General features: G+C 37.1%; 4 protein-coding genes across 8 annotated transcripts; 3 read left to right on the forward strand and 1 right to left on the reverse strand.

Annotated features, from left to right (window-relative positions):
- Positions 1-2,501: 2,501 nt before the first annotated feature.
- LOC111796973 lies at positions 2,502-6,819 on the reverse strand. Its single transcript, XM_023679807.1, has 4 exons — positions 6,310-6,819; positions 5,259-5,311; positions 3,308-3,478; positions 2,502-2,749 (listed from the first exon to the last, which is right to left on the reverse strand). Exons 1-4 carry the CDS (start codon positions 6,682-6,684, stop codon positions 2,536-2,538), a joined length of 813 nt encoding a protein of 270 aa, XP_023535575.1. The 5' UTR covers positions 6,685-6,819; the 3' UTR covers positions 2,502-2,535.
- A 2,441-nt stretch (positions 6,820-9,260) lies between these two features.
- On the forward strand, positions 9,261-15,200 carry LOC111797033 (stromal 70 kDa heat shock-related protein, chloroplastic-like). Of its 3 annotated transcripts, none has more exons than XM_023679897.1 (7): positions 9,261-9,943; positions 11,966-12,218; positions 12,298-12,377; positions 12,464-12,606; positions 12,690-12,788; positions 12,881-13,888; positions 14,544-15,200. In XM_023679897.1, exons 1-6 carry the CDS (start codon positions 9,467-9,469, stop codon positions 13,860-13,862), a joined length of 2,034 nt encoding a protein of 677 aa, XP_023535665.1. In that variant the 5' UTR covers positions 9,261-9,466; the 3' UTR covers positions 13,863-13,888; positions 14,544-15,200. The 3 variants fall into 3 exon arrangements, with proteins under 3 accessions (XP_023535665.1, XP_023535666.1, XP_023535663.1); XM_023679898.1 differs by having other exon boundaries at positions 14,558-15,200; XM_023679895.1 differs by lacking the exon at positions 14,544-15,200 and having other exon boundaries at positions 12,881-14,077.
- A 301-nt stretch (positions 15,201-15,501) lies between these two features.
- On the forward strand, positions 15,502-19,308 carry LOC111797034 (sm-like protein LSM4). Of its 3 annotated transcripts, none has more exons than XM_023679901.1 (9): positions 15,502-15,738; positions 15,869-15,911; positions 16,101-16,142; positions 16,922-17,020; positions 17,119-17,196; positions 17,825-17,864; positions 18,049-18,213; positions 18,562-18,628; positions 19,106-19,308. In XM_023679901.1, exons 2-8 carry the CDS (start codon positions 15,909-15,911, stop codon positions 18,582-18,584), a joined length of 450 nt encoding a protein of 149 aa, XP_023535669.1. In that variant the 5' UTR covers positions 15,502-15,738; positions 15,869-15,908; the 3' UTR covers positions 18,585-18,628; positions 19,106-19,308. The 3 variants fall into 3 exon arrangements, with proteins under 3 accessions (XP_023535669.1, XP_023535668.1, XP_023535667.1); XM_023679900.1 differs by having other exon boundaries at positions 18,728-19,304; XM_023679899.1 differs by having other exon boundaries at positions 15,503-15,738; positions 18,562-19,304.
- Positions 19,309-20,817: 1,509 nt separating this feature from the next.
- On the forward strand, positions 20,818-24,099 carry LOC111796511 (F-box protein CPR1-like). Its single transcript, XM_023679164.1, has 2 exons — positions 20,818-20,976; positions 22,635-24,099. Exon 2 carries the CDS (start codon positions 22,665-22,667, stop codon positions 23,883-23,885), a length of 1,221 nt encoding a protein of 406 aa, XP_023534932.1. The 5' UTR covers positions 20,818-20,976; positions 22,635-22,664; the 3' UTR covers positions 23,886-24,099.
- Positions 24,100-24,861: the final 762 nt, after the last annotated feature.

Raw genomic sequence — 24,861 nt, forward strand, 5'->3', positions numbered from 1 at the left:
TTTGACAAACACGTCGAATGGATTAGCGAATTCTTAGACGGCAATTTTCTAGGAAGTGGCACAGATTCAGTTGGCCACTCTCCACCCATTTTTAGGATAGGTTATATTTAAATAGGAAGATTTCACAACCTGATTTTAAGTGCAGTCAAACTTTCCGTCCTTCTCTCTGTTATTTTACTCATTTTATTTTATTTTTCTTCCAACAACCTCCTGTAGACAATTTCCTCTCACCGAAAAGAAAGGATTTCCCTGGCCGATTATCGAAATCCAACAGTTGCGATCACCTTCGCTTGAGGAGGCTTGGTTTCGCCTTGTCTCTTGGGGCTGTTCGTTGTTCAAGTCGAACAGTCGTTCGGCCATAGCATAGGCCGTGGAGAGATCTTCTATGTCATATTCATATAGTTTAGACTCTGGCCATGGCTTCAATCCTTCAGTGAACTAGAAGATCTTATCTAACTCAGACATCTGTCGAATGTCTAACATGAGTAACGAGAAATGTTTGACATATTCTCGAATGTTGCTCGTATGTTTAAGGTCGCGTAATTTCCTTCTGGCCATGATCTCCACATTCCTTAGAAAGAATTGAGACCGAAGCTCCTGTTTTAGTCTCTCCCAAGTGTCTACTGTGCATCGGCCCTCTTGGATGTCCACATACTTTGACCGCCACCAAAGTTTCGCATCCTCAGCAAGATGCATGGTGGCCACAGTGATCTTTTCTTCCTTTGTCTCAGTGTCAGTCGCTTTAAAGTACTGCTCAAGGTCGAAGATGTAGTTCTCTAAGGCCTTGGCGTCCCGAGCCCTAGAGAAGGGCTTGGGGAAGTTTGACCTTGTTGGTTCACGTTGTCCTCTGAGAAGTTCTCCACCGTCCTTACAGCAACGTTTACTCTGGCGCTTATGTCCGCCATTTCTACCCTGACTACGTCGAGGGCTGCTTTCACATCTTCAGATAGTTCAATGACCATCTGAAACATCGCTTTCTGGGAGCTGTCTAGTCCATCGACTCGCTCCTCAATCAGGCCAGTAGAGCCTGTCGAGCTGTCTCCTCGCTCAAAACCACCATTCTTTGTGGTTTTTATTTCTAGATTTTCCATTCGGTACATTATTTCTTGAATGGGTAACTCTTCCAGCCGACCCTTTATTGCGTCAACGATGAGGGTCTTGTCAGCAAGTTCTTTCACTCGCTCATCTAGGAATCGAATACTGTCGGGGACTTCCCACAAGTATTGCATCTGTTCTTCTATTTCGACTAATCTGTCGACATGGGACTTGTTCAACTGTTTAGTCGAAGACATGTCTACCGGTCACTTTGGAGCCAACTAGGTTCTCATACCAATTGTCACAATCGTAGTTTCTAGGCAGTGGATTTGGCAATTGTGCGGCACCCACTCTCAGCATTGAGTGGGTTAAGCCTACTTCGAATTACGTTGTCTGCGGACAGGCAACGTGAATATAAACCTCAGGTTCCGATTTCAAGAGAAGATTTTAGAAAGCGAGGGAGAGAGGTTTTAGAAAAAGAGTTTTGAAAGCAAGATAAAGAGAGATTGGTGTTATATGGGAACGTAAACAAAAAGGCAACAACAACGGCTTACTGTATATAACTTATTAGGTAGGGAGAAGTTGACAACTAGTCATATCCCCCTATAGTACATTTTGAGGCATTTCATGTCTACCAGACGTAGCCATGACATCGCCGAAACGCCATACTCTTAAAGAAAATAAGAAAGAAATAATACAACATGAAAGCTGTAAAAGAAAGCAATAAAGTAGTAAAAGGCAAAGGTTTCGGCGTGTCATGGGCATGCGGCCATGGGCTATGCCTTGGACAAGCATGACTATGACACTAGGCCCCCAAAGGACAATATGGTTGAGGGAGAGGAGTGGTTGAGACTTTTTTTTTTTTTTTTTTTTTTTCCTTCTACTCCTATACATCATGTAACATTAAACTAGTACAGATGTTCACGGATTGAGTTTTGAGCAGGGATATTTTTTAAACCTAACACTATTGTTCGAGTTGTAAATTTTTTATTCGTGGGTTGAGTTGAGTTGAGTTGAAACATATTTTTTTAATCATCTCGACTTTCTCTGTAAACCTTGTTCAATCCGGTGCCATAGGTGCACAAGAGTACTTCACACCACAACCATATCTTTTTTATAGGTTCTACATACCAATGTCTGCTGCTTCATCTCGAACAAAAGAATCATCGATAGGCCGGTCATTAGAAGGAATAACCACCTCGTGTATCATCTGTAGCAAAAACTATGAACAAGAGCTAACAATCTGGATGGTATATCGTAAGTAAAAACATATATTTTAAAATTAACAACAATTCAGGTTAATTTATTTCAACGGGGAATTCATAAACCAACCAAATCGAGACCACTTTTGATTAGTTGACCCAAAACCTAACCAAGTTCATAACTCAACTCGAACTATACGAGAAGGATTAGTTTGAACGGATTTTTCGGGCCCCTGCAAACCATTAACGTTCGAGATGTTAGTGTCGTATCTAATAAATTATGCTCAGATTGATATCGCTAAAGTTGCTTAACCATAGTAACACAACGTTTTCGTCCAATCCAAGAAGATTTCCAAAGAGGGTCAACATACAAAACCTGATACCCAGCTTTACTATACAAATTACGAGCCCCATAGTCATCTTCGTATGCACTTAACGCCAAAAACTTGAATCCCCAAACCTTTGCTAACATGTCACACCCTTTCAATAGTGCCGTTGCTACTTTGCGCCTTCTATAATAATAAATAAATAAAATAAAATAAATAAATCCGTTATTAATTTATTTTTAAAAAATTATTTTTGAAAACTAAACATATTTTTTAAACCATTTTGAAAGTTAAAAGAATATTTTTAAAATAAAATATTAAATGATTTTCATCCATCGATTAAGGGTATTATTGGAATTTTAAAAAGTTTAAGAGTATTTTTTTTAAGAAAAATGTAAAGTTTAAGAATATTTTTATTAATTTAGTAAACCATAATTTATAATAATCATTTAAATTTAACCCAAAAAATTACTATTTATAATTTTGGATTAAAATTTGTAATATTAGATAAATAATTTTAATTTAGACCTATAGTTTAAATATTTCAATTTAAACTTTATATTTTATTTAAAGTTTCAATAATATTAATTTTTTTCATATTAAAAAATAGATTTATTGAAAATAAAATTTGACCAATAATATATATAGAATTAAAAATAGGACTCGTTGCGTAAATTTTTAAAGTCGAAGGACCTATTAAAAATAAAATTAATTAAAATAAATAAATAAATGAAATATGCAAACCTTGCAGTTTGGTCGACGGCGATTCCAGTTACAAAGAGATACTCTTTGACGCCGGCGGGAAGGAGGCGCCTGACTTTCAAATCTCCGGCCACCGTCACGTCCACCACTCCCACAAAGTTGTACTCATCTTTACACCTTTCACTTTCTGGCTCTGCAACCAAACAAGCATACCTGTTCATATCGACCAAAATTTATTCCGTCAATTTCGGGACATGGTCGTTACAAATGAGCGGTACCTCTCTCGATAAGATATAGTATCGAGAGAAACCCAGGTGAAAGTTGTTGTGTGTCACGATCATACTCGTCCAAGGCGTGTTGTTTATGACCACATGTTTGTTCCAAACCTCTTCTACTTTTCATGTTAGATAGGTCTTTACTATTCTTGTTGTATCAATACCAATGTGTATGACCAATCATCAAAATCATGTCTATACATACTAGAGCTAAAATGCTCCAAAATGTACTATAGGAGAATGTGACTAGTTGTCAATTGTTTCTACTTAAGTTATATGCTATAAGAGTTGCAGTTATTACTTGTTCGTTTTTAGCTTATAACATCAATCATATGTTAAGATTGTCCGCAAAGTCCAACTTCTATACAGTCGGTTTGTTCGTCGAGTTAGAACAAGTGTCGCACAATCGCTATCCAACTGCTACAAGAGTATGATTGTGACACTGGGCACGTGACACATAAGTAAATGAGAGATATGTGAATAAACCTAAACCACATCTGAATGAGAGCGATATGACTAAGAAAAGCTTAAGAGAACTAAAAGTTACTATATATATATCAACAAGTTACACTTTCCTTTTCGGTGGCTCAATCATCGGTACTCCAAAGTTAAACCTACTTTACCTTAAAAAATTTCCTAAAATTTTCACTGAAAACTCTCGAGACCTTATTTTATTCATTCGTGTTATAAGTCTATTAATTGTTGGAGGATGGAAGTCCCACATCGGCTAATTTAGGGAATGATCGTGGGTTTATAAGTGAGGAATACTAACTCCATTGGAATGAGGCTTTTTGGGGAAGCCCAAATCAAAGCCACGAGAGCTTATGCTCAAAGTGGACAATATTATACCATTGTGGAGAGTCGTGTTCGTCTAACATGGTATAAGAAAATGAGTCAAGCCTCCTCGAAGGCAGTCAAAAATGACTAAGACTCCAAAGGAGGCGATCCTCGATTGAGGGGAGGTGTTGGAAGATGGAAGTCCCAGGAGGCGATCCTCGATTGAGGGGAGGTGTTGGAAGATGGAAGTCCCACATCGGCTAATTTAGGGAATGATCATGGGTTTATAAGTGAGTGGAATACTGAGGGGAGGTGTTGGAGGATGAGTGGAATACTGAGGGGAGGTGTTGGAGGATGAGTGGAATACTGAGGGGAGGTGTTGGAGGATGAGTGGAATACTGAGGGGAGGTGTTGGAGGATGAGTGGAATACTGAGGGGAGGTGTTGGAGGATGAGTGGAATACTGAGGGGAGGTGTTGGAGGATGAGTGGAATACTGAGGGGAGGTGTTGGAGGATGAGTGGAATACTGAGGGGAGGTGTTGGAGGATGAGTGGAATACTGAGGGGAGGTGTTGGAGGATGAGTGGAATACTGAGGGGAGGTGTTGGAGGATGAGTGGAATACTGAGGGGAGGTGTTGGAGGATGAGTGGAATACTGAGGGGAGGTGTTGGAGGATGAGTGGAATACTGAGGGGAGGTGTTGGAGGATGAGTGGAATACTGAGGGGAGGTGTTGGAGGATGAGTGGAATACTGAGGGGAGGTGTTGGAGGATGAGTGGAATACTGAGGGGAGGTGTTGGAGGATGGAAGTCCCACATCGGCTAATTTAGGGAATGATCATGGGTTTATAAGGAGACAATATCATACCATTGTGGGTGTTCGTCTAACATTAATCATACATAATTACTTAGGTAATTGAATTATTATAAACAAAAAGCGTACCTGTCTCGTGGGTAACTTTTCAATCGGTAAATCAACGCGGAAAGCACTTCTGCCTGTAACAAAACTGCATTTATTTTCAATGTGATTTTTTTTTTTAATTATTCGACAATAAAATAAATAATTATTTTTTAAAATTATTTAATTAACAAATTACATTTCCTTTTAACGTTAAAATTAAAAATAAAATAAATAAAACCAACCAGTTTTCCCTTTTACACTAAAATAAATAATTATTTTTAAAATTATTTAGTCTCCAATAACCCTTAAAAATAATTTTTACTTTTTAGAGGTAATTTTTTAAACTATATATGTAAATATTTTGGAAATTAAAATTTTATATTTATTAAAAATAAAAAATTTGAATAAACCACTCCCCACTAAAAAAAATATAATTCAATTCTTATTTAATAATTATTATTTGGGTCTAAAAAATTTACTTTATTTTTAAATTATTTAGTCTCCAACTACCTTTAAAAATAATTTTTATATTTTAGAAGTAATTTTTTAAATTATATATTCAAATTGAGCCGTAAATATTTTATAAACTAATTTTTTATTTTTATTAAAAATAAAAATTTAAATAAACGACTCACCCACTCAAAAAAATTATGATTCAATTCTTATGTAATAATTATTATTTTAGTCAGACTAATCCCAATAATTAGGTTTAGTCAGACTAAACCCAATCTAGCCCGCAAGCACCTCTATCCAAATTATTTTTTTCAGAAATATTAAAAAATAAAATAAAATATAACAAAAAAAAGATAATTAAATTATTATTTTGCTAAATATTTATTATATCAAAGCCCATTTTTCTTATTATCGAATATTAACAACATTTTCAACGCATAGACTTAATTAATTAAGAACTTTTAATGCAACGACCCTAAAATATAAAAAATAAAAAATAAAAAATAAAAAAAAATTAATTAAAATTAAAATTAAAATATATATTCTTATTATCGAATTTTAATTTTAATTTTTGTAGGTAATTGATTAAAAAAAATTAACAGAAATTTTAATAAATAAATAGAGAGAAAGGGGGAAAAACCTGGAAGAACTGGAAGAAAAAATGGTTGAAAAGAAGAACAGGTTCATGGAACGCTTCGGCTTGAATCCTCGCAACCGTTCTCAAATCATCTTCTTCTTCGATCAATTTCCTCACCTTCCATCCAAATTCCGTCGCCAAATACGCATTCTCGTCGCTAATTTCAATTTCTTCCGATGTTCCGATCGCCGCCGTGATCGGACTCGAATAATCACTGCTACACCGCACAACCACCGCCAATCTCACCTTAATTCCTCCATTCCTCAAGATCTCGTAGCGGCCGGTGCTGGACTTCGCTCTTGTCCGGACCGCCGTGCGCGGCGGATCTTGGCGGAGGTGCGATGAAACTCGGAGCGGATTTGGGAGCAAATGGACCATTGTTGGAAGGGGGCTAGGGCGTCGTCGTCGTTGAAACCGCCGTCAATAGCCGCGGATTTTGGGAGCTTTTATTTTAATTTTTATTTATTTATTTTATTATTTTTAAATTTATTTATTTATTTATTTTGAGGTGATGCATTGGGAAAATGGAGATAAGGTTTTGGATTTTTCAGTGGCTGAGATTTGTTGGTTGTTGGTAGCCGTACACTCAATCATCCACGTGGAAATTACAATGTTTATTATTTCTTTTCGTTTATAAATTTTTAATTTTTATTTTTGAATTTAGTTTTATTAATACTTTTCAACTTTTAAAAATATAAAAAATACTTTTAAATTTATGTGACTTGGTTGTCGTAGGGTATTCGATGTTACGGTTGTGCATTTTCAACTGTGTGATGGTTGAAAACGTTCATGACAAGCCTTAAGGGGAATTTATGCCTCATTCAGGCTGTTTTCGTGGTTTCGTCGAACCTTAAGCGAGATTCTCGTTTGTCAACTGAACACAACTCCTGCAAAATCCAAACTTGTCTGTGCATGCATCTTCAATCATCTGTAACTCTAGTTGACTTGCCTCTATGCTAGGTTAAGATCTCTCATAATGCCATGTCGTATCTTATCATTATCTTAGTTCCTATTGACTGATCCATGCATTGTTATGTTGTCTCGTGTCTTGAGACAGCTCGACCGTTTTGGCTTGCTTGGACATGTCTATCGAAACCGACCTACTCTTCTGCAGAGCCTTCAACTTCGGATTCATGAGATTTCTGTAGTGTTTTGAGCTACTTTTTAACTTAATTTAGGATCGATTGAGAAATTTTGTGCAATTTGAGGTAGAGAAAAAGGAGAAAATCGAGCTTACAAACTTTTCAAACCTTGTAAGTAACCATTCAAACTTTTTCTTAAGAATCACTTACCGGATTCGACTAGGACTTGAGTTGAATAAACTCTAATCACGTATTGAGATATAAATTACTTGAATTTAGTATTTAAAGTTGTGAATTGACGTCTCGAATGATGAGTTGGGACGAGCTAGATAAGGGTAGGCTATGACGACCCTAAGATTTGATGTACCTTACAACCCTTAATAAGCTCGAGTGAGCTAATTGACCTAGATGTTGTCTTTAGTAGCCTATGAGCTACACACATGACGCACATGACCTAGATGTTACAGTGTAGCTAGCTTGGTTTGACAGGGGTGCTAGGGTGAAGGAGGATTCTTCCTCATTTTTGGCTTTCACCCATTGAAAAGTGATCAACGAGCCTTCTTGTGGAGGGTGAATGTAGTAAAAAGAGTACTCGTGCTTTCTTTCGTCAATGACTAAGTTTTTTTTTGTAATTCTATGTAGTTCAGGTTGCATATTTAGAATCATTCACGTTTAACATGATCCATCTTGCTTCTTGAAATATTTGATCAACAAGGTAATCCGGGTTTTACTTTCCCTCGGGGTGAAATCCGCCAAATGTAGGGTTTAACTAGTCATCCTCGTCTGAAGGATGTTATGTCGACCCCCGAGGGCATATTATGTCTTTTGTCGCATCCTTCTCGTGGGATTGTCTCTTTTGAGGTCTCTCTTGCATGTTTTTGTTAATAGATTTGTCCGCTTCAAAGGGAAGACATAGGAGTCGTTACATTCTCCCAAAATCATATCAACCCATATTCTCCAAAAATTAGATCCCGCTCTAATAACTCTAAATAAATTTAATGCATGCATTCAAATTCATGTTTTTTTTTTCTACATTTACAATAAAATCGTTCTTTCTATTTTTTACATTAAAAATTTATAATTTTCTTTTCATTTTCTTCGACTCTAAATATTCTATTCATTCCAAATTTCAATTATTAAAAAAAAAAATATATCATACCATTATGGAGAGTCGTGTTCAACTAACATGGTATCAGAGTCATGCCCTAAACTTAGTCGTGCCAATAGATTGGTAAATCCTCAAATGTCGAACAAAGGACTTCGAAAGAAAAAAGAAGTCAACCCTTCTCGAAGGCATAGTAAAAAATGACTAAGACTCCAAAGGAGTCGAGGCTCGATTAAGGGGAGGCACTTCTCGAAGGCATAGTAAAAAATGACTAAGATTCCAAAGGAGTCAAGCCTCGATTAAAGGGAGGCTCTTTTCGAAGGCATAGTAAAAAATGACTAAAACTCCAAAAAAGTCGAGACCCGATTAAGGAGAGGCGTAAAAAATGACTAAAACTCCAAAAGAGTCGAGACCCGATTAAGGGGAGGCGTAAAAAATGACTAAAACTCCAAAAGAGTCGAGACTCGATTAAGGGTTGGCGTAAAAAATGACTAAGACTCCAAAAGAGTCGAGACTCGATTAAGGGTTGGCGTAAAAAATGACTAAGACTCCAAAAGAGTCGAGACTCGATTAAGGGGAGGTGTTCGATGATGAAAGTCTCACATCCGCTAATTTAGGAAAATTTAGGGAATGTTCATAGAAATATCATATCATTGCAGATAGTCATGTTCAAATTTATATTAATATAGTAATAATTTTTTGAATTTTTTTTGAAATAATATAAAAATAAGTATTTTTGAAATGATTCTTCCCGTTCCAAATCCGAAACTCTCTGGAACCCAACAGAAAAATCCCCAAATGGCCCTTCCAAATTCTTCTTCGAAACCCTTCGATTCTTCTCGAACACCCCAAGTTCTTCCCCATCAATCTCTCACATTCTCCGCCATTTCCCTCTATAATTTCCACCTTCTCACCATTTTCTCGCAGATTCATTCTCCACAACTTCTTCTTCTTCCTCACAAATCACTCGCCAATGGCTTTCAGTTCCGCAGTAGCATCGCAGCTCCACATTTTCCGAACCTCCAATCTCCGGTTTCCGGATTCCAACAAATCCTGGAATCGGAGACGGCGACGTATAGCGCCCGCTGTAATCCGGTGCGAGAAGGTCGTTGGAATCGACCTAGGAACGACGAACTCGGCGGTCGCGGCGATGGAGGGAGGGCAACCGACGATCGTGACGAACGCGGAGGGACAGAGGACGACGCCGTCGGTTGTGGCGTACACGAAGACTGGCGATCGGCTTGTCGGTCAGTTGGCGAAGCGACAGGCGGTGGTTAATCCGGAGAATACTTTCTTCTCTGTGAAGAGATTCATTGGAAGGAAGATGGCGGAGGTGGATGAGGAGGCTAAGCAAGTCTCTTACAAGGTTATCGCCGATGAGAATGGGAATGTGAAGCTCGATTGCCCTGCCGTCGGCAAGCAATTTGCCGCTGAGGAGATTTCCGCTCAGGTATTCTCCATTTCTCTCCTTAAAGCTGTTTGGAATCTGCCGGATAATTGATACAATACTCTACCTGTGATGTGATCTACTTTAGAGGATGAAAGTTTAACCTCGGCTAATTGAGGGAGGGAAGGATCATAATGATACTGAGTTTATAATCAAAGAATACTATCTCTATTGGTATAAGGCCTTCTGGGAAGCTCAAAGCAAAGTTATTAGAATTTATACTCAAGGTGGATAATATCATACAATTTAGAGAGTCGTGTGTTCATTTAACATGGTATAAGAGTCATGTTCTAAACTTAGTCGTGCCAATAGATTAGGAAATTCTCAAATGTCGAACTCCAAAAGAAAAAGAGTCAAGTTTCGAGGTACGGTAAAAAATGACTAAGACTCCAAAGAAGTTGAGCTCGATTAAGGAGAGGCGTACTTTGTTCAAGGGGAGGTTTTATAATAAGGAATACTCTCTCTATTTGTACGAGACCTTTTGAGGAAGCCCAAAGTAAAACCAGTAAAGATTATGCTCAAAGTGGACAATATGTTCAAAGTGGACAATATCATACAACTGTGAAGAGTCGTGTTAATCTAATAACCTAGATTCAAATATGTCAATGAATGTTTACAGAATCTTGAGTTTTTTGTTTAATTTACATCGGGTCCTTAAAAGGTTTCAAATATTATAATTTTATCCATAATTTTGTTTCAATTTAGGTCGAGATGAAGATTTACACTTTTGTTATTTATTTCATATCTCACTTTTTGAGTTTAATTTATATTTGGTCTCTTAATTTTAGAATATTATATTTTTACCCATCATTTTTTAGTTTTATTTCTGTTTGATTCTTAGATATCAATATTTACATTTTCATCATTTATTTTGCTTAATTTTAAAATAATATAATTTTTAATGTTATTTCTATTTAATCCCTAATTTACACCTAATTTTTAATCTTATTTCTATTTAATCTCTATTTTTACTCGTAATTTTTAATGTTATTTCTATTTAATCCCTATTTTTACTCGTAATTTTTAATGTTATTTCTATTTAATCCCTATTTTTACTCGTAATTTTTAATGTTATTTCTATTTAATCCCTATTTTTACTCGTAATTTTTAATGTTATTTCTATTTAATCCCTATTTTTACTCGTAATTTTTAATGTTATTTCTATTTAATCCCTATTTTTACTCGTAATTTTTAATGTTATTTCTATTTAATCCCTATTTTTACTCGTAATTTTTAATGTTATTTCTATTTAATCCCTATTTTTACTCGTAATTTTTAATGTTATTTCTATTTAATCCCTATTTTTACTCGTAATTTTTAATGTTATTTCTATTTAATCCCTATTTTTACTCGTAATTTTTAATGTTATTTCTATTTAATCCCTATTTTTACTCGTAATCTTTAATGTTATTTCTATTTAATATCGAGGTATCAAGATTTTCTCTTTTACTTTTATCATTTTATCATTTTACCTTTGGTTTTGAGTTTAACTTACATTTGGTCTGTAAATTTAAAATATTGTCTTTTTACCCATAATTTTGAGTTTTATTTTTATTTGGCCCCTAGATATCAGGATNTTTTTTTTTTTTTTTTTTTTTTTTTTTTTTTTTTTTTTTTTTTTTTTTTTTTTTTTTTTTTCCATATTTTGGGTTTTAAATTTAATTTTCATTTGGTTTGTAAGTTTCAAAATATTACATTTTTACCGATAAATTTGAGTTTTATTTTCTATTGGTCTCTAGTTATCAAAATTTACACTTTTATCTTTGATTTTTCACTAATTACTTCCATTTGATATTTGTGTAAATGTCTATTAATTAATTTTTTAAAAATAAATTACCTAAAATTAATTATAAAAAAAATTTACAACAGTAAAAATTTGGTATAGAACTGTAAAATATCAAAATTTAGGAGATTAAATAAAAACTGAAGGATAAGCTTTAATCTCTGCTGCTAATACCATTAACCAAATATGATCGTTTCAATTCTGACTCTGTTACAAACTTATAGTTTTGTTCGTTCGTATAGGTTTTAAGAAAGCTGGTGGATGATGCATCAAAGTTCTTGAATGATCAAGTAGGAAAAGCTGTAGTCACAGTCCCAGCATATTTCAATGACTCGCAAAGGACAGCGACGAAAGACGCTGGTCGCATTGCCGGTCTCGAAGTTCTTCGCATCATCAACGAACCAACTGCTGCTTCCCTTGCTTATGGCTTTGACAAGAAAACCAATGAGACCATTCTTGTTTTCGACCTCGGTGGTGGAACGTTTGACGTCTCAGGTATACGACAACTCTGCGTCGGTTATGTCTTTCTTGATGTTCTTGACTGTTTGAATTGACAAATGTTGTTTCTCCTTAGTTCTTGAGGTTGGAGATGGCGTGTTCGAGGTTCTTTCTACTTCAGGTGATACCCATTTGGGTGGTGATGATTTTGACAAGGTTGGTTGCTCGTATTCCTTTATCTTCTTTGTGTTCTTTTTATCTACACACTATAACATCTTTGATTTGCTTACTGTTCTATTCAGAGGATTGTCGATTGGCTTGCCGAGAGCTTTAAGAGCGACGAAGGAATCGATCTCTTGAAAGACAAACAAGCGCTGCAACGTCTAACAGAAACGGCCGAGAAGGCGAAGATTGAGCTATCATCTTTAACACAGACCAATATTAGGTACAACAACTGTGTCTCCTTTCACCTCTTGATCGGTTGATCGATTTATTTATCGTGTTTTCTGAATAAGCCTCGTGTTTCAGTTTGCCATTTATCACTGCGACCCGGGACGGTCCGAAACATATCGATACTACACTTACTAGGGTGAAGTTTGAAGAGTTGTGTTCAGACTTGCTAGATAGGTAAGGTTTGCTTCGACAGGCCGATTTCCTTCTTTTGCTTCTATGTCCATGAATTTGAATTCATTTTTTTACTCTGGATGCTGTCTATTAAGGCTGCGATCGCCAGTTGAAACGGCTCTGAAGGATGCGAAGTTGTCGTTCAAAGATATAGATGAAGTCATCCTCGTCGGGGGCTCGACTCGTATCCCAGCAGTTCAAGAGCTTGTTAAGAAAATGACAGGGAAAGAACCAAACATGACAGTAAATCCCGATGAAGTGGTTGCGCTCGGGGCTGCAGTTCAGGCTGGTGTTTTAGCTGGAGATGTCAGTAACATTGTTCTCTTAGACGTCACGCCGCTCTCTCTCGGTTTGGAAACTTTGGGCGGAGTAATGACCAAAATCATTCCAAGGAACACGACGTTACCGACATCCAAATCCGAGGTGTTTTCAACAGCAGCAGATGGACAAACAAGTGTTGAGATTAATGTATGTCAAGGCGAACGAGAGTTTGTTCGGGACAATAAGTCTCTCGGACGAATACTCCTCGACGGTATCCCACCCGCACCCCGTGGCGTTCCTCAGATCGAAGTGAAATTCGACATCGACGCTAACGGTATTCTCTCCGTCACCGCCATTGACAAGGGAACTGGGAAGAAGCAGGACATCACAATCACTGGCGCTAGTACTCTACCAAGTGACGAGGTGGATAGAATGGTTAAAGAAGCAGAGAAGTTCGCAAAGGAAGATAAAGAGAAAAGGGATGCCATAGACACAAAGAACCAAGCAGATTCTGCTGTGTACCAAACTGAAAAACAGCTAAAGGAACTCGGAGACAAGATTCCCCAATCCGTTCGAGAGACCGTTGAGGCTAAGCTCAACGTTCTTAAGGACGCCATCGCCAATGGGTCAACCGAAACAATCAAGAACTCCATGGCTGCATTGAATCAAGAAGTAATGCAGATGGGGCAGTCCCTCTACAGCCAAGGAGCAGCCTCCAGCGACAGGACTGCGTCGGGAACTCAGTCTGCTTCATCGAGATCAGCTGGAGAAGCTGATGGCGATGTCATCGACGCAGATTTCGTGGATAGCGAGTGACTTCGTGCAGTAGATAGAAGATGTAGGTATGAGTACAACAGCTTTATATCAATTTTGAATTGCTTGGTTTAGAATATATTGTGTGCATATTATAGTTTAGAGTTTATATGATGTATAAATCTTAATTTCTATGCCTTTGCTTGTGGAAATGGAAACAAAGATGCCCAAGAAGTTAAATTGTACAAATCATTACAACTAACATACTAGTTCGAGTATAGTTATTTAATCACGAGCTTCGATATTATATGATACTGAACAATCAAGACTTTCAATTAGATTATGAAAGGACGAAATGTGGATATGTCTTGTGCGGTGTTATGATCTTGATACGCTCATGATTAATTTTAGGGAAACTCGAATTTAACTTTAGATGGGGTTTTTCACTCATTGAACATTGCAGGTTTAACTCTAGCCGACTTTGTCTCTATACTAGACCAAATAAGTCAGCTCAATATTGCCTCTACGCGCATTTTAGTCAACATCTTGGTTTCCAACAATAAGACTCATGCCTCGTGATGTTATCCATGTCTTGGGACAGCTCAACCATCTTGGTTTGCTTGAATGTATCTATTGAAATTGATCCATTTGTTGCTCATCTCATTAGAGATCTCTTGCACATCCATTCATCTAGGTTCTCATTGAAGCATGAATTCTCCCGTGTCTATGCTAAGTTATTTATAGACTTTATACTGCAGGTGCATATACCAACCGACGACACATGGGCTGGGGCGCAATGTTAACGCACCATGCCATATGACGCTGACCCATTTCAAAGAAAGATGTTTGATATGCTCGTCTTGCGGTACTCGCCCACATTTTAAAACATTTGTCATAGAGTAGCTTGCTTAGACCACATGGGCAATGGGTGGTGGAGAGCTAACACCATGCCTCTCGAAGGTGCATTTTGAGGCATTTTGGTATGGTATGAGTAAACATGATTTTGGCAAACGAACATACAGACTCATGGAGTGTTGGTCCAGTGTCCGATCAATACCAAATTTGGTGAGCATTCATATTTCATATGGACACACTTAACTCCAGAGCCACATGCCCAAACTCCTTCTAGAATTCCAATGGACCCTTTATCAAGCCTATCTTTTCTCCATCTTGTTTATTCTTCATCTTGGCATTAACGCATACTTTATATGGTGTGTTGAACGATGCACTGTTCTCTCCCGTTGCATCATGACACTTGTCTATCTTGATAACTCATGTTGTAATAGGTAAGTGACAATATGGTGTGTTGAACGATGTGATGTGTTGAACGATGGTGTGTTGAACAACATCATGACACCTGTCTATCTTTATATAGTGTGTTGAACGATGCACGGTTCTCTCCCTTCAATGTTGTAATAGGTAAATGACAATAAGCTATAATGAGCGGAAATCAAATGATAACTCATTAGGCTGAAAATGATGGAAGTGTAATATATATAAGAAGCAGGAACGGAGTGATGACAGGAATGGAGCGGAAACAGGGAATAGAATCGCGTCTCGTATCTGTTTATCTAACGGAGAGAAATCTCTGTCTACTTTCATCTATATACCTATTATGAACGGAGATTCTTCCGGGATAATTGGATATCTCTAAAATTTTAAATTTCTCCCCCAAAACCTTGATCTTTAAAAAAATTGAAAATTTTAAAATGGGATTAAAGAAAAAGAAAAAATGAAACGAAACCCTAGGATTTGCCGATCGAATTGGTCGAAACTCGAATTTTTTTCGATATCGAACTGGTTCGGGTGTGTTCTTGTGAGACGGTAAATATTGTTGGTGGCATCAGGACACTCATTGCGACCGCTTTTGAATTCATTCGAAAAGAAATTCCTACTTTACACAAGAACTTGATTCTCTTTCGGATCGAGAGCTTCGAAGGTTAGTGACTCCCTTTTCTCTCTTGATTTTTTCATTAGTCTGCGAATCAATGTTTCTTTTCATGAATCTGTTCATCCAAATGTATGATCCTCTGGAAACTTGAAATTCTTTTGGTTTTTTTTCCCGACAGATTGGTTTTCGCTTCTAGATTCTGCTTCGTGTCCTTAAAGATGGTATGTTCCCCTCGTGTTCTTATTTGGTCCTGTTGTTAAATTTTGCTGGTAGTGTAACCTAAGGGTGCGTTGATTCATCCAATGCCTTGGATAAATTGAACTATTTGCTTCAAATTCGTCGTCGTTACTTGTTTCTTTGCTCTTTTCTCTTCTTGGGTTCGCTCTAATCGATTTTTGTTTTTACTTCAGCTTCCCCTTTCTCTCCTAAAGACTGCTCAAGGGCATCCCATGGTAAGGGCTTCTTTCAAACTCTTCGTTTTTGTATTGTAAATATACGGGTGAGCTTACTGTTAGGAATCACGGATCTCCACAATGGTATGATATTGTCCACTTTCAGCATAAGCTCTCATGGCTTTGCTTTCGGCTTCCCCAAAAGACCTCGTACCAATGGAGATGTATTACTTGATCATTCTCTAAATTAGCCAACGTGGGACTCCCTCCCAACAATCCTCAACAATCCTCCCCTCGAACAAAGTATACTATAGAGCCTCCCCTCAGGCCTATGGAGCCCCTCGAATAGTCTCCCCTTAATCGAGGCTCGACTCCTTCTCTGGTGTCCTTGAACAAATTACACCCTTTGTTCGACACTTGAGTCACTTTTAATTACACCTTCGAAACTCACAACTTATTTGTTCGACATTTGAGGATTTTATTGACATGGCTAAGTTAAGGGCATGCCTCTGATACTATGTTATGAATCAAGACTCTCCACAATGGTATGATATTGTCTACTTTGAGCATGAACTCTCATGGCTTTGCTTTGGGCTTCTCCAGGCCTCAAACAATTACAGGCAGCTAGACTAAAGTCAATAGATAGACTCGCATACGATTGTCAAGAAGCTTTCAACATTTGATATCCAGATAGTTTGTCATAAGGAATCTAATGGTTAAATGTTACTACGCCAATGCAGGATGATTGTTAAGGGCTTGGTCTGAGCTATTGAACTTATATTTTAGGACTTTTTGTTATGAACTTGATTTAAGGATATATAATTTCTGCATTGCAACAGTTGGTGGAATTGAAAAATGGTGAGACTTACAATGGCCATTTGGTTAACTGCGATACGTGGATGAACATTCATCTTCGGGAAGTCATCTGTACATCTAAAGTATGCACGATGAACTTTTAACATTTTCGTTTGTTTATATTTCTTTTTCTAGGAGTTTGAATTGATAATAACTTGGTTTTTCAATTATCAAATGTTAGGATGGTGACCGGTTTTGGCGAATGCCTGAATGTTATATTCGTGGTAATACAATCAAGTATTTGCGAGTTCCAGATGAGGTATTCATGCAAGCTGTTTCTCTTCTCGAGTGTCTACTTGTAACTTTTGATACATCAGTGGACCTTATATATATGCTTGCATAACCGAAAACACTCATATGTCTTCAAATTTAGTTCTTCCTTGTGAGATCCCACCTTGGTTGGAGAGGCAAACGAAACATTCTTTATAAGGATGTGGAAACCTCTCCCCAGTAAACGCATTTTAAAACCTTGAGGGGAAGCCCGGAAGTGAAAGCCCAAAGAGGATAATATCTGCTAGCGGTGGGCTTGGGCTGTTACAAATGGTATCAAAACTAGACACCGGGCGGTGTGCCAGCGAGGACGTTGGGCTCCAAAGGGAGGTGGGTTGTGAGATCCCATGTTGATTTAAGAGAGGAACGAGTACCAATGAGGACGCTGGGCCTCGAAGGGAGGTGGATTAGTGAGATCCCACATCGGTTTGAGAGAGGAACGAAACATTCTTTATAAGGGTGTGGAGACCTCTCCCTAGCAGACGCGTTTTAAAGCAAAGTTATCATTCCCTTCTTTTACTTGTCCTAACCAGCTTAGTAAATGCGTACTAAGTTTTCATACAAACTGTTGCAATGTTTCTTGCTCTCTGTTTCACTAATTTTGTATTGCTTCTCAGGTTATTGATAAAGTTCAGGAAGAAACCAAAAGCCGTACAGGTATGCTGTTATGCTTACATTTGATAATGTTTTCATGTAGTGAACTCTTGATTTTCCATACACAACAAATGAGTCGAATAAACGACGCCAGTAAAGACTAAGATCGATTTCTCTTTTGCCATTGGTTTTGCCTAATTCGAGCGTTAGTATCAAGGAAACCGATGCTTGGACATTGTCTTTTCAGATAGGAAACCTCCAGGTGTAGGGCGTGGAAGAGGAAGAGGGCGTGAGGATGGTCCCGGTGGAAGACCATCTAAAGGAATGGGGCGAGGCTTCGATGATGGTGCTAAAGCTGCTTCTGGGGGCCGTGGAAAGGGTGGCTCCGGTGGAAAACTCGGTGCCAACAGAGGTAAATAAACTGAATTTTTATTATTTATCGAACATAAATTTGTTGTTTCAGTCCCCATTGGATAACAGTTTTGGTTCTTTTGTTACCTGTAAAAATTATATCCATTATCTGTTCATGTATTCTTCATTTAGTTTTTCACCTTTAGAAACACTTGGGCCAATTTTTTAAAACAAAATACACGAGTTCTTAAAACCGTTAACGTTTTTTGATTTTCTAACATTTGGCTATGGTTTCGAGTTGACTGTGACAAAAAAAACTATGTTATCAAATGGACTTTTTATTCTCTCTTATCGATGTCGGCGCCATCGTATTCACTAAATAACGCCATGTTCGTTTATTTTAATTTAGTTGGAGGCAGGGGCCGAGGATGATCGGAGTGACACGGGTAACAGATGAGATGGACTAACTACATTATGTAAGCCCTGCTTAGTTTTCTTGTCAGTGGCTATGTGTTTTCCTTTTTATGCATTTTCTCTTCGTCTGCATTCTGAAGTGAATATTTATGTGATTTTAGCGCCAGCCCTCTGCCAAAGTTGTACACGACACGAACAGTTCGGTTTATTGGTTCGTAGTCTTGGGAATAGGTATATAGGTAGTCTCGTGTTTTCGAGATGTTTTAGAGGGGTTGGGAGGCTATATGTGATCAATTTAGGTACACAGAATATTTGAAAAGGTATTATGATCAAATTCTAAACACCTGTTAAGTAGGTGTTTATGGTTGATATCATGAATGCTCAAAATCTAGGATTGATCAGTTCTGGGAGTATCATCATCAGATAATCTATGATATAGAGGTTCTGTTCATCTGAGATGCCTCGACTCTATGAAATCTATCTGATATGTATGTCATTGTTAAGACACTTCTAACAGTGCCAAATGTGCCATACTCAAGGGTGATGATGCCGGTGGCTATGGCAAACGTATCGGTGGGCGACTATGGCAAACGTATCGACTCGTGACTAACTAGTCTACGATGCCTCCATTGGTACGCTCCTAGAACCCACAAACTCTACTGTGCCTTTGTTCATGATACAATATGTATGGATTTTCTGAGAATAGTATGAATCAATCACTGGTTACATTCGTTTGAACTGATTGGCTGATTTGGTTAAATTGAGTGAATGTATTTATTGAATGACTTTAGGAATGGTAGTTGTAACGGCCCAAGTTCACCAGGAATGGTAGTTGTAACGGCCCAAGTTCACCGCCAGTAGATATTGTCTCCTTTGAGTTTTCCCTTTCGAGTTTTCCCTCTTGGTAGAGTAATGATAATATCTTTGGCAAAACTCGAGATTTCCTGTTTCAGGGCCAAATGGTTGAGTACAGTAATGAACATGGTGGGGTTTTGCTCTTCTGACTTACTCATGTTTGGCCGCACTCGAAGAAGTCGATTCAGTTTTTGAATCTCTACTTCTACGACGATCGACGGTGGTAGTACAATTAAGTATTTGTAAGCTGGTTTTTAATTTCTTTCTTATGCTTGTGTTGCGGCAAACGAGTATGTTTGACGCTTTTTTGAAGTTTCTTTGTGAGATTCTACATGGGTTGAAGAAAGGAACGAAGCATTTCTTATAAAAGTATGGAAACGTCTTCCTAGTAGACACTATTTTAAATTTTGAGGGAAAACTCGAAAGGGAAAATATAAAGAGAACAAAAAGACTTGGACGGTTGCAAATAGTATCAGAGCTAGGTATCGGGCGATATGACAGCAATGGCATTGGCCCCTAAGGGGGTGGATTGTGAGATCTTACATATTCGGCGGTGTGCCAACAAAGACGCTGACTCCCAAAGATAGGCATATTATTATTTAAAAGACGTTGGCTCACTAATAATCGTGCATAAGGCTAAACTTAAAATAAAACTCTTGAATTTTATATATTATTCAAAAAGTATATACGAACTTCGAAAACTTTTTAATAATACTCTTCAAAAAAATATTATTAAACTTTTAAATGTTTCATTAATACTCTTAACCTTAGTTTACGAAGAGAATTTTTAAAAAACTTATTAAACTAAATTAATAAAAATACTCTTTAGTCTTTACAATATATTTACGGTTTCTTAGGAACTTTCAAAAGAGCAAATATATCTTTATAATTTCTCATGACTTTGTTTTTAGTTTCCCAAAAAGCCTTGTTCCAATGGAAATAGTATTCCTTACTTATAAACTCATGATGATCTTCCACTAAATTAACCAATGCGGGACTCACTCCCAATAATCCTCAACAATCCTCTCCTCGAACAAAGTACACTATAAGCCTCCCCCGAAGCTTATGGAGCTCTCGAATAGCCTCCCCTTAATTGAGGTCCTCCCCTTAATTGAGGTTCGACTCCTTTCTCTGGTGCCCTCAAACAAAGCACACCCTTTGTTCGACACTTTAGTCACTTTTGACTACACCTTCGAAACTCACAATTTTTTGTTCGATATTTGAGTGACGCGGCTAAGTTTAGGGCATGACTCTGATACCATATTAATCCTATAATAGCCAATTTCATTCTTGAATAGAACGTGAGATTTCTCCCAATTTTTCTCTGTGAAAATTTAAGGATTCATTTAAATTCGAAACCTAAACCCATTAATTTGTAGATATTTTGGAAATGGGAAGCACGCGAAATAACTCGGGTCACTGCAAGTCAATTCCTAAACATTACAATATTCTATCGCCTGATCACATCTTCCACGAATCCAACCTCATTCTTCTCACTCGATCGTCGCCATCCGAGCCTCTCCCCGACGCCTCTGTTCTTCTTTTCAAGTTTCAGGTCAATATACTCTCGTTTCTTTTGTTCTTGTTCTTCTTCTTCTTCTTGTTTTTCCTTTTTGTTGATCTTTGAATTCTTTTCGTCCGACTGTGGAATTTGTTCTACTTTTTGCATTTTCTTTTTCGTGCCTTCTTTGTTGTGTGTGATCGGAGGTGGATTCTGAGATTAATTGTTTCTTTTGTGTTTCAATTCCCTGTTCTTGTGTTGTTCTTGAGAAAATGTCTTGTGATGGCTCCGAAATTTACTGTAATTTGTAGAAGTTTTGATTCTCTCTTTGCTGTTTAGAACTAAGTGGACTGGAGATGAGTAAGTCAAGGCTCAATGTGTGACTTTCCTGTTCACTGATAGTTAAATTAGCACCATACTCAAATGGACAGATTATGGTGCTTTTGGTTTTTGTACTTATTTTTAGCATAAGATTCAACTCGTGACTATTGATACTAATTTATGAGCAAAAAAATGATATTCAAGTGGTTTGGGCCTAGGATCCTAGTTAGATACTGTTATTGAACTCAAAAGCTTATACCGATAGGTTATGTGCAAGAACTAGCGTTTATTGAAGAAGCTATAGAGTCGACTACATGTTTCTAATTAATTAGCAAAAAAAATGATATTAAAGTGGTTCGGACCTTGGACCCTACTTAGATACTGTTATTGAACTCAAAAGCTTATGCCGATAGGTTATGGTATATTTAGTCTTTTGTAATCGTGCAAGAACTAACGTTTATTGAAGAAGCTATAGAGTCGATTACATGTTTCTAATTAATGAGCAAGAAAATGATATTAAAGTGGTTCGGACCTAGGACTCTACTTTGATACTGTTGTTGAACTCAAAAGCTTATACCAATAGGTTATGGTATATTTAGTCTTTTGTAACCATGCAAGAACTAACGTTTATTGAACAAGCTATAGAGTCAATTACATGTTTCTAATTAATCAGCAAAACAATGATATTAAAGTGGTTTGGGCCTAGGACCCTACTTTGATACCATTGTTGAACTCAAAAGCTTATACCAGTAGGTTATGGTATATTTAATCTTTTGTAAACATGTAAGAACTAGCGTTTATTGAAGAAACTATAGAGTCGATTACATGTCTCTAATTAATGAGCAAAACAATAATATTAAAGTGGTTTGGACCTAGGACCCTACTTTGATACCGTTGTTGAACTCAAAAACTTATACTGATAGGTTATGGTATATTTAGTCTTTTGTAACCGTGCAAGAACTAGTGTTTATTGAAGAAGCTATAGAGTCGATTACATGTTTCAAATTCCTTGTTCTTTTAGAAGATTACATGTTTCTAATTCATGAGCAAAAAAATGATATTAAAGTGTTTCAGACCTAGGATCCTACTTTGACACCGTTGTTGAACTCAAAAGCTTATACCAGTAGGATATGGTATATTTAATCTTTCGTAACCGTGCAAGAACTAGCATTTATTGAAGAAGCTATAGAGTCGATTACATGTTTCAAATTCCGTGTTCTTTTAGAAACATGGTGTATAAATTACACAGATAAATTACACAGATAAAGAAGTTTTTTTTTGAAGATCAGAGTCTTAAGATAATGAAATCCAAATTGCCAGTTTCGAGTTTATATTCTTGTTGACAAGAACCAGAGAACTCAAAAATCAGTTCATCTTTCCATTGTTCTCAGGCCACATTTGTCCGGTGAGCAGTATTAGGTATGATAGAGGAGCCAAGTTGTAAAAGAATTGCAAGTATGTCAAGATCAGCTAAAGAAAGTGAATTGTTTAGAACTGTGGAAGAAAAAAGGAAGCAACAAGAGTCTCTTATTCCTTATGTTCATGAAGATTGTGTCTCAAACATCCTCATCAGACTCCCACTTGACTCACTTCATAGATCAATGTTTGTTTGTAAGCACTGGTTTAATGTCATATGCAGCCCCATATTCGTTGAAACCCATCTCCGTCGTTCTGAGTCGGTTTTGATCTTCACGACACAGACTCGTTACAACGAAGTTTTCCCACATTCTGGAAAATCAAACACCCTGTCAATTGAATCAAAGTTTATGCAGTCTGATGAATCTCTCTCTCTGTTCCATAACTTGGATCCGACCTCAAAGACTTTCATTCACTTTTTGGAATTTAAAGATGGACTTAGCAATGTAGGAGAGTATAGCTTAAGTTGCTTTGGAAGGATTCGAGCTACGTGCTGCGGTTTGATATTGCTCGATAACAAGTTGAAGAAAGGGGGACTAATAATTACTAATCCAGTGACTAGGAAGCTGACTTCTATTCCTCCTGGAACTTTGAATTCACCACATGATGAATCGTATGGATTTGCATACGACGATGTTTTAGGCCAATACAAAGTCGTTCACTTGTTTCGGGATGAATTGATGTATATTAGTTGTGAGATCTTTATAATTGGGACTAAAAAGTGGAGAGCTGTTGATGGACCTTCTTTTGGTCTCTTTGGTTGGCTTGGGTTTAGACCTGTTGAAGCCATAGGAGCTCTACATTGGATCCCACAAGTTAATCACAGCGATTGTATTGTATCGTTGGAAATCGAGACCGAAAAGTTTCAAACAATACCGCTTCCAAATAGTTGCAATATGTATGATGGAATTGTTGAAATTGGCTGTTCTCTAAGCTTTGTCACTCATCAGGAGACCCACACAGACATTTGGATCTTGAAGAGCTTGTCTGGGGAAGTATGGATAAAGCAACATAGCATCAATATAGGTTGCAGAATGGATATGATTCCTCTTTTAAGTTTTAGAATAAGAGGAGACCTCGTTTTCAGATCGAAAGATGGTCTGTTTTACATCTACGACTTTGAATTGCGATCGATTACTAAAGTTAAGAATCAAAACCGACTCGGTGTGTCGTCGGGTTGCCTTTTTCCCCATGTCAACAGCATGGTCTCTTGGAGTAGCAATTAGAAATCTCAGGTCACTTTGTATTGAAGATGCATCTTAGGAAATATAGTCACTTATTATATAATCTGATTAAGCATATATGCTACTTTATGGTTATTTGTGTATATATGTACTACCTCAACATTGTAGGTTCTGTGTATGAGCTGAGTTTAAAACTATTTTTTCTAATCTCCGGTTAACCGGTTACTATATAATATATGTAACGACTCTATATATATATTTTACCTTGTATTGCATGCATGACATATTTATTATATGTGAAAAAATTTATTTAATGACTTAAATGTTCAGAAAATCTATTTCAATTAAAAGTAAACATCAGTGAAATAACGGAAACGAAATAACAATAAGTTCAAAGTAACATAAATATCTTGATCTAACCTATGAGCTACAATTTAAATATAAATGCAACTACCCTAACTTCGATTCCATGATCTTTATAGCAACGTCGGCATTCATATATGGTGTCTTACCTTTACTTGAAAAGAAGTAGTAGTATTTTATTACTTAGTAAGTAGCTCTATTGTTATGGTCGGGAATACAAACACAAGCAACCATGGTGTGACTTATTTTTTTAAAAAAAGATCATGACATGGCCTCGGGTTCTACTTTCTAGTTTGGGCATGGTTGGATGTGGTGTACGTCATGGACCCATCAGACTGGCTCCTATACATACTCCTGGATTTAGCTCGTTGGGCTAGCACAGGCTCACGTTGTTAGACGTCGTGGAGGGAAAGGGCCTACATAATATCATGACGAACATAGATACCGTAAGGTATGTGTTCGTACTTAAATATAACGGAGAGGTATTCCGATGCACGTGTCATACAAAATACATGAGGTCCCAGCATATATTCATAAATTTAGTCATACCTCCCTTCTTGACATGAGTTCATATGAGACATACATACTTGACACTTGTCATATTATTCATGATTAACCTACATGGTAAACAACTCCACAAAATGCCTATCTATCA

Source organism: Cucurbita pepo, chromosome LG06 (assembly GCF_002806865.2).
Source record: "Cucurbita pepo subsp. pepo cultivar mu-cu-16 chromosome LG06, ASM280686v2, whole genome shotgun sequence".
Taxonomy (NCBI): domain Eukaryota; kingdom Viridiplantae; phylum Streptophyta; class Magnoliopsida; order Cucurbitales; family Cucurbitaceae; genus Cucurbita; species Cucurbita pepo.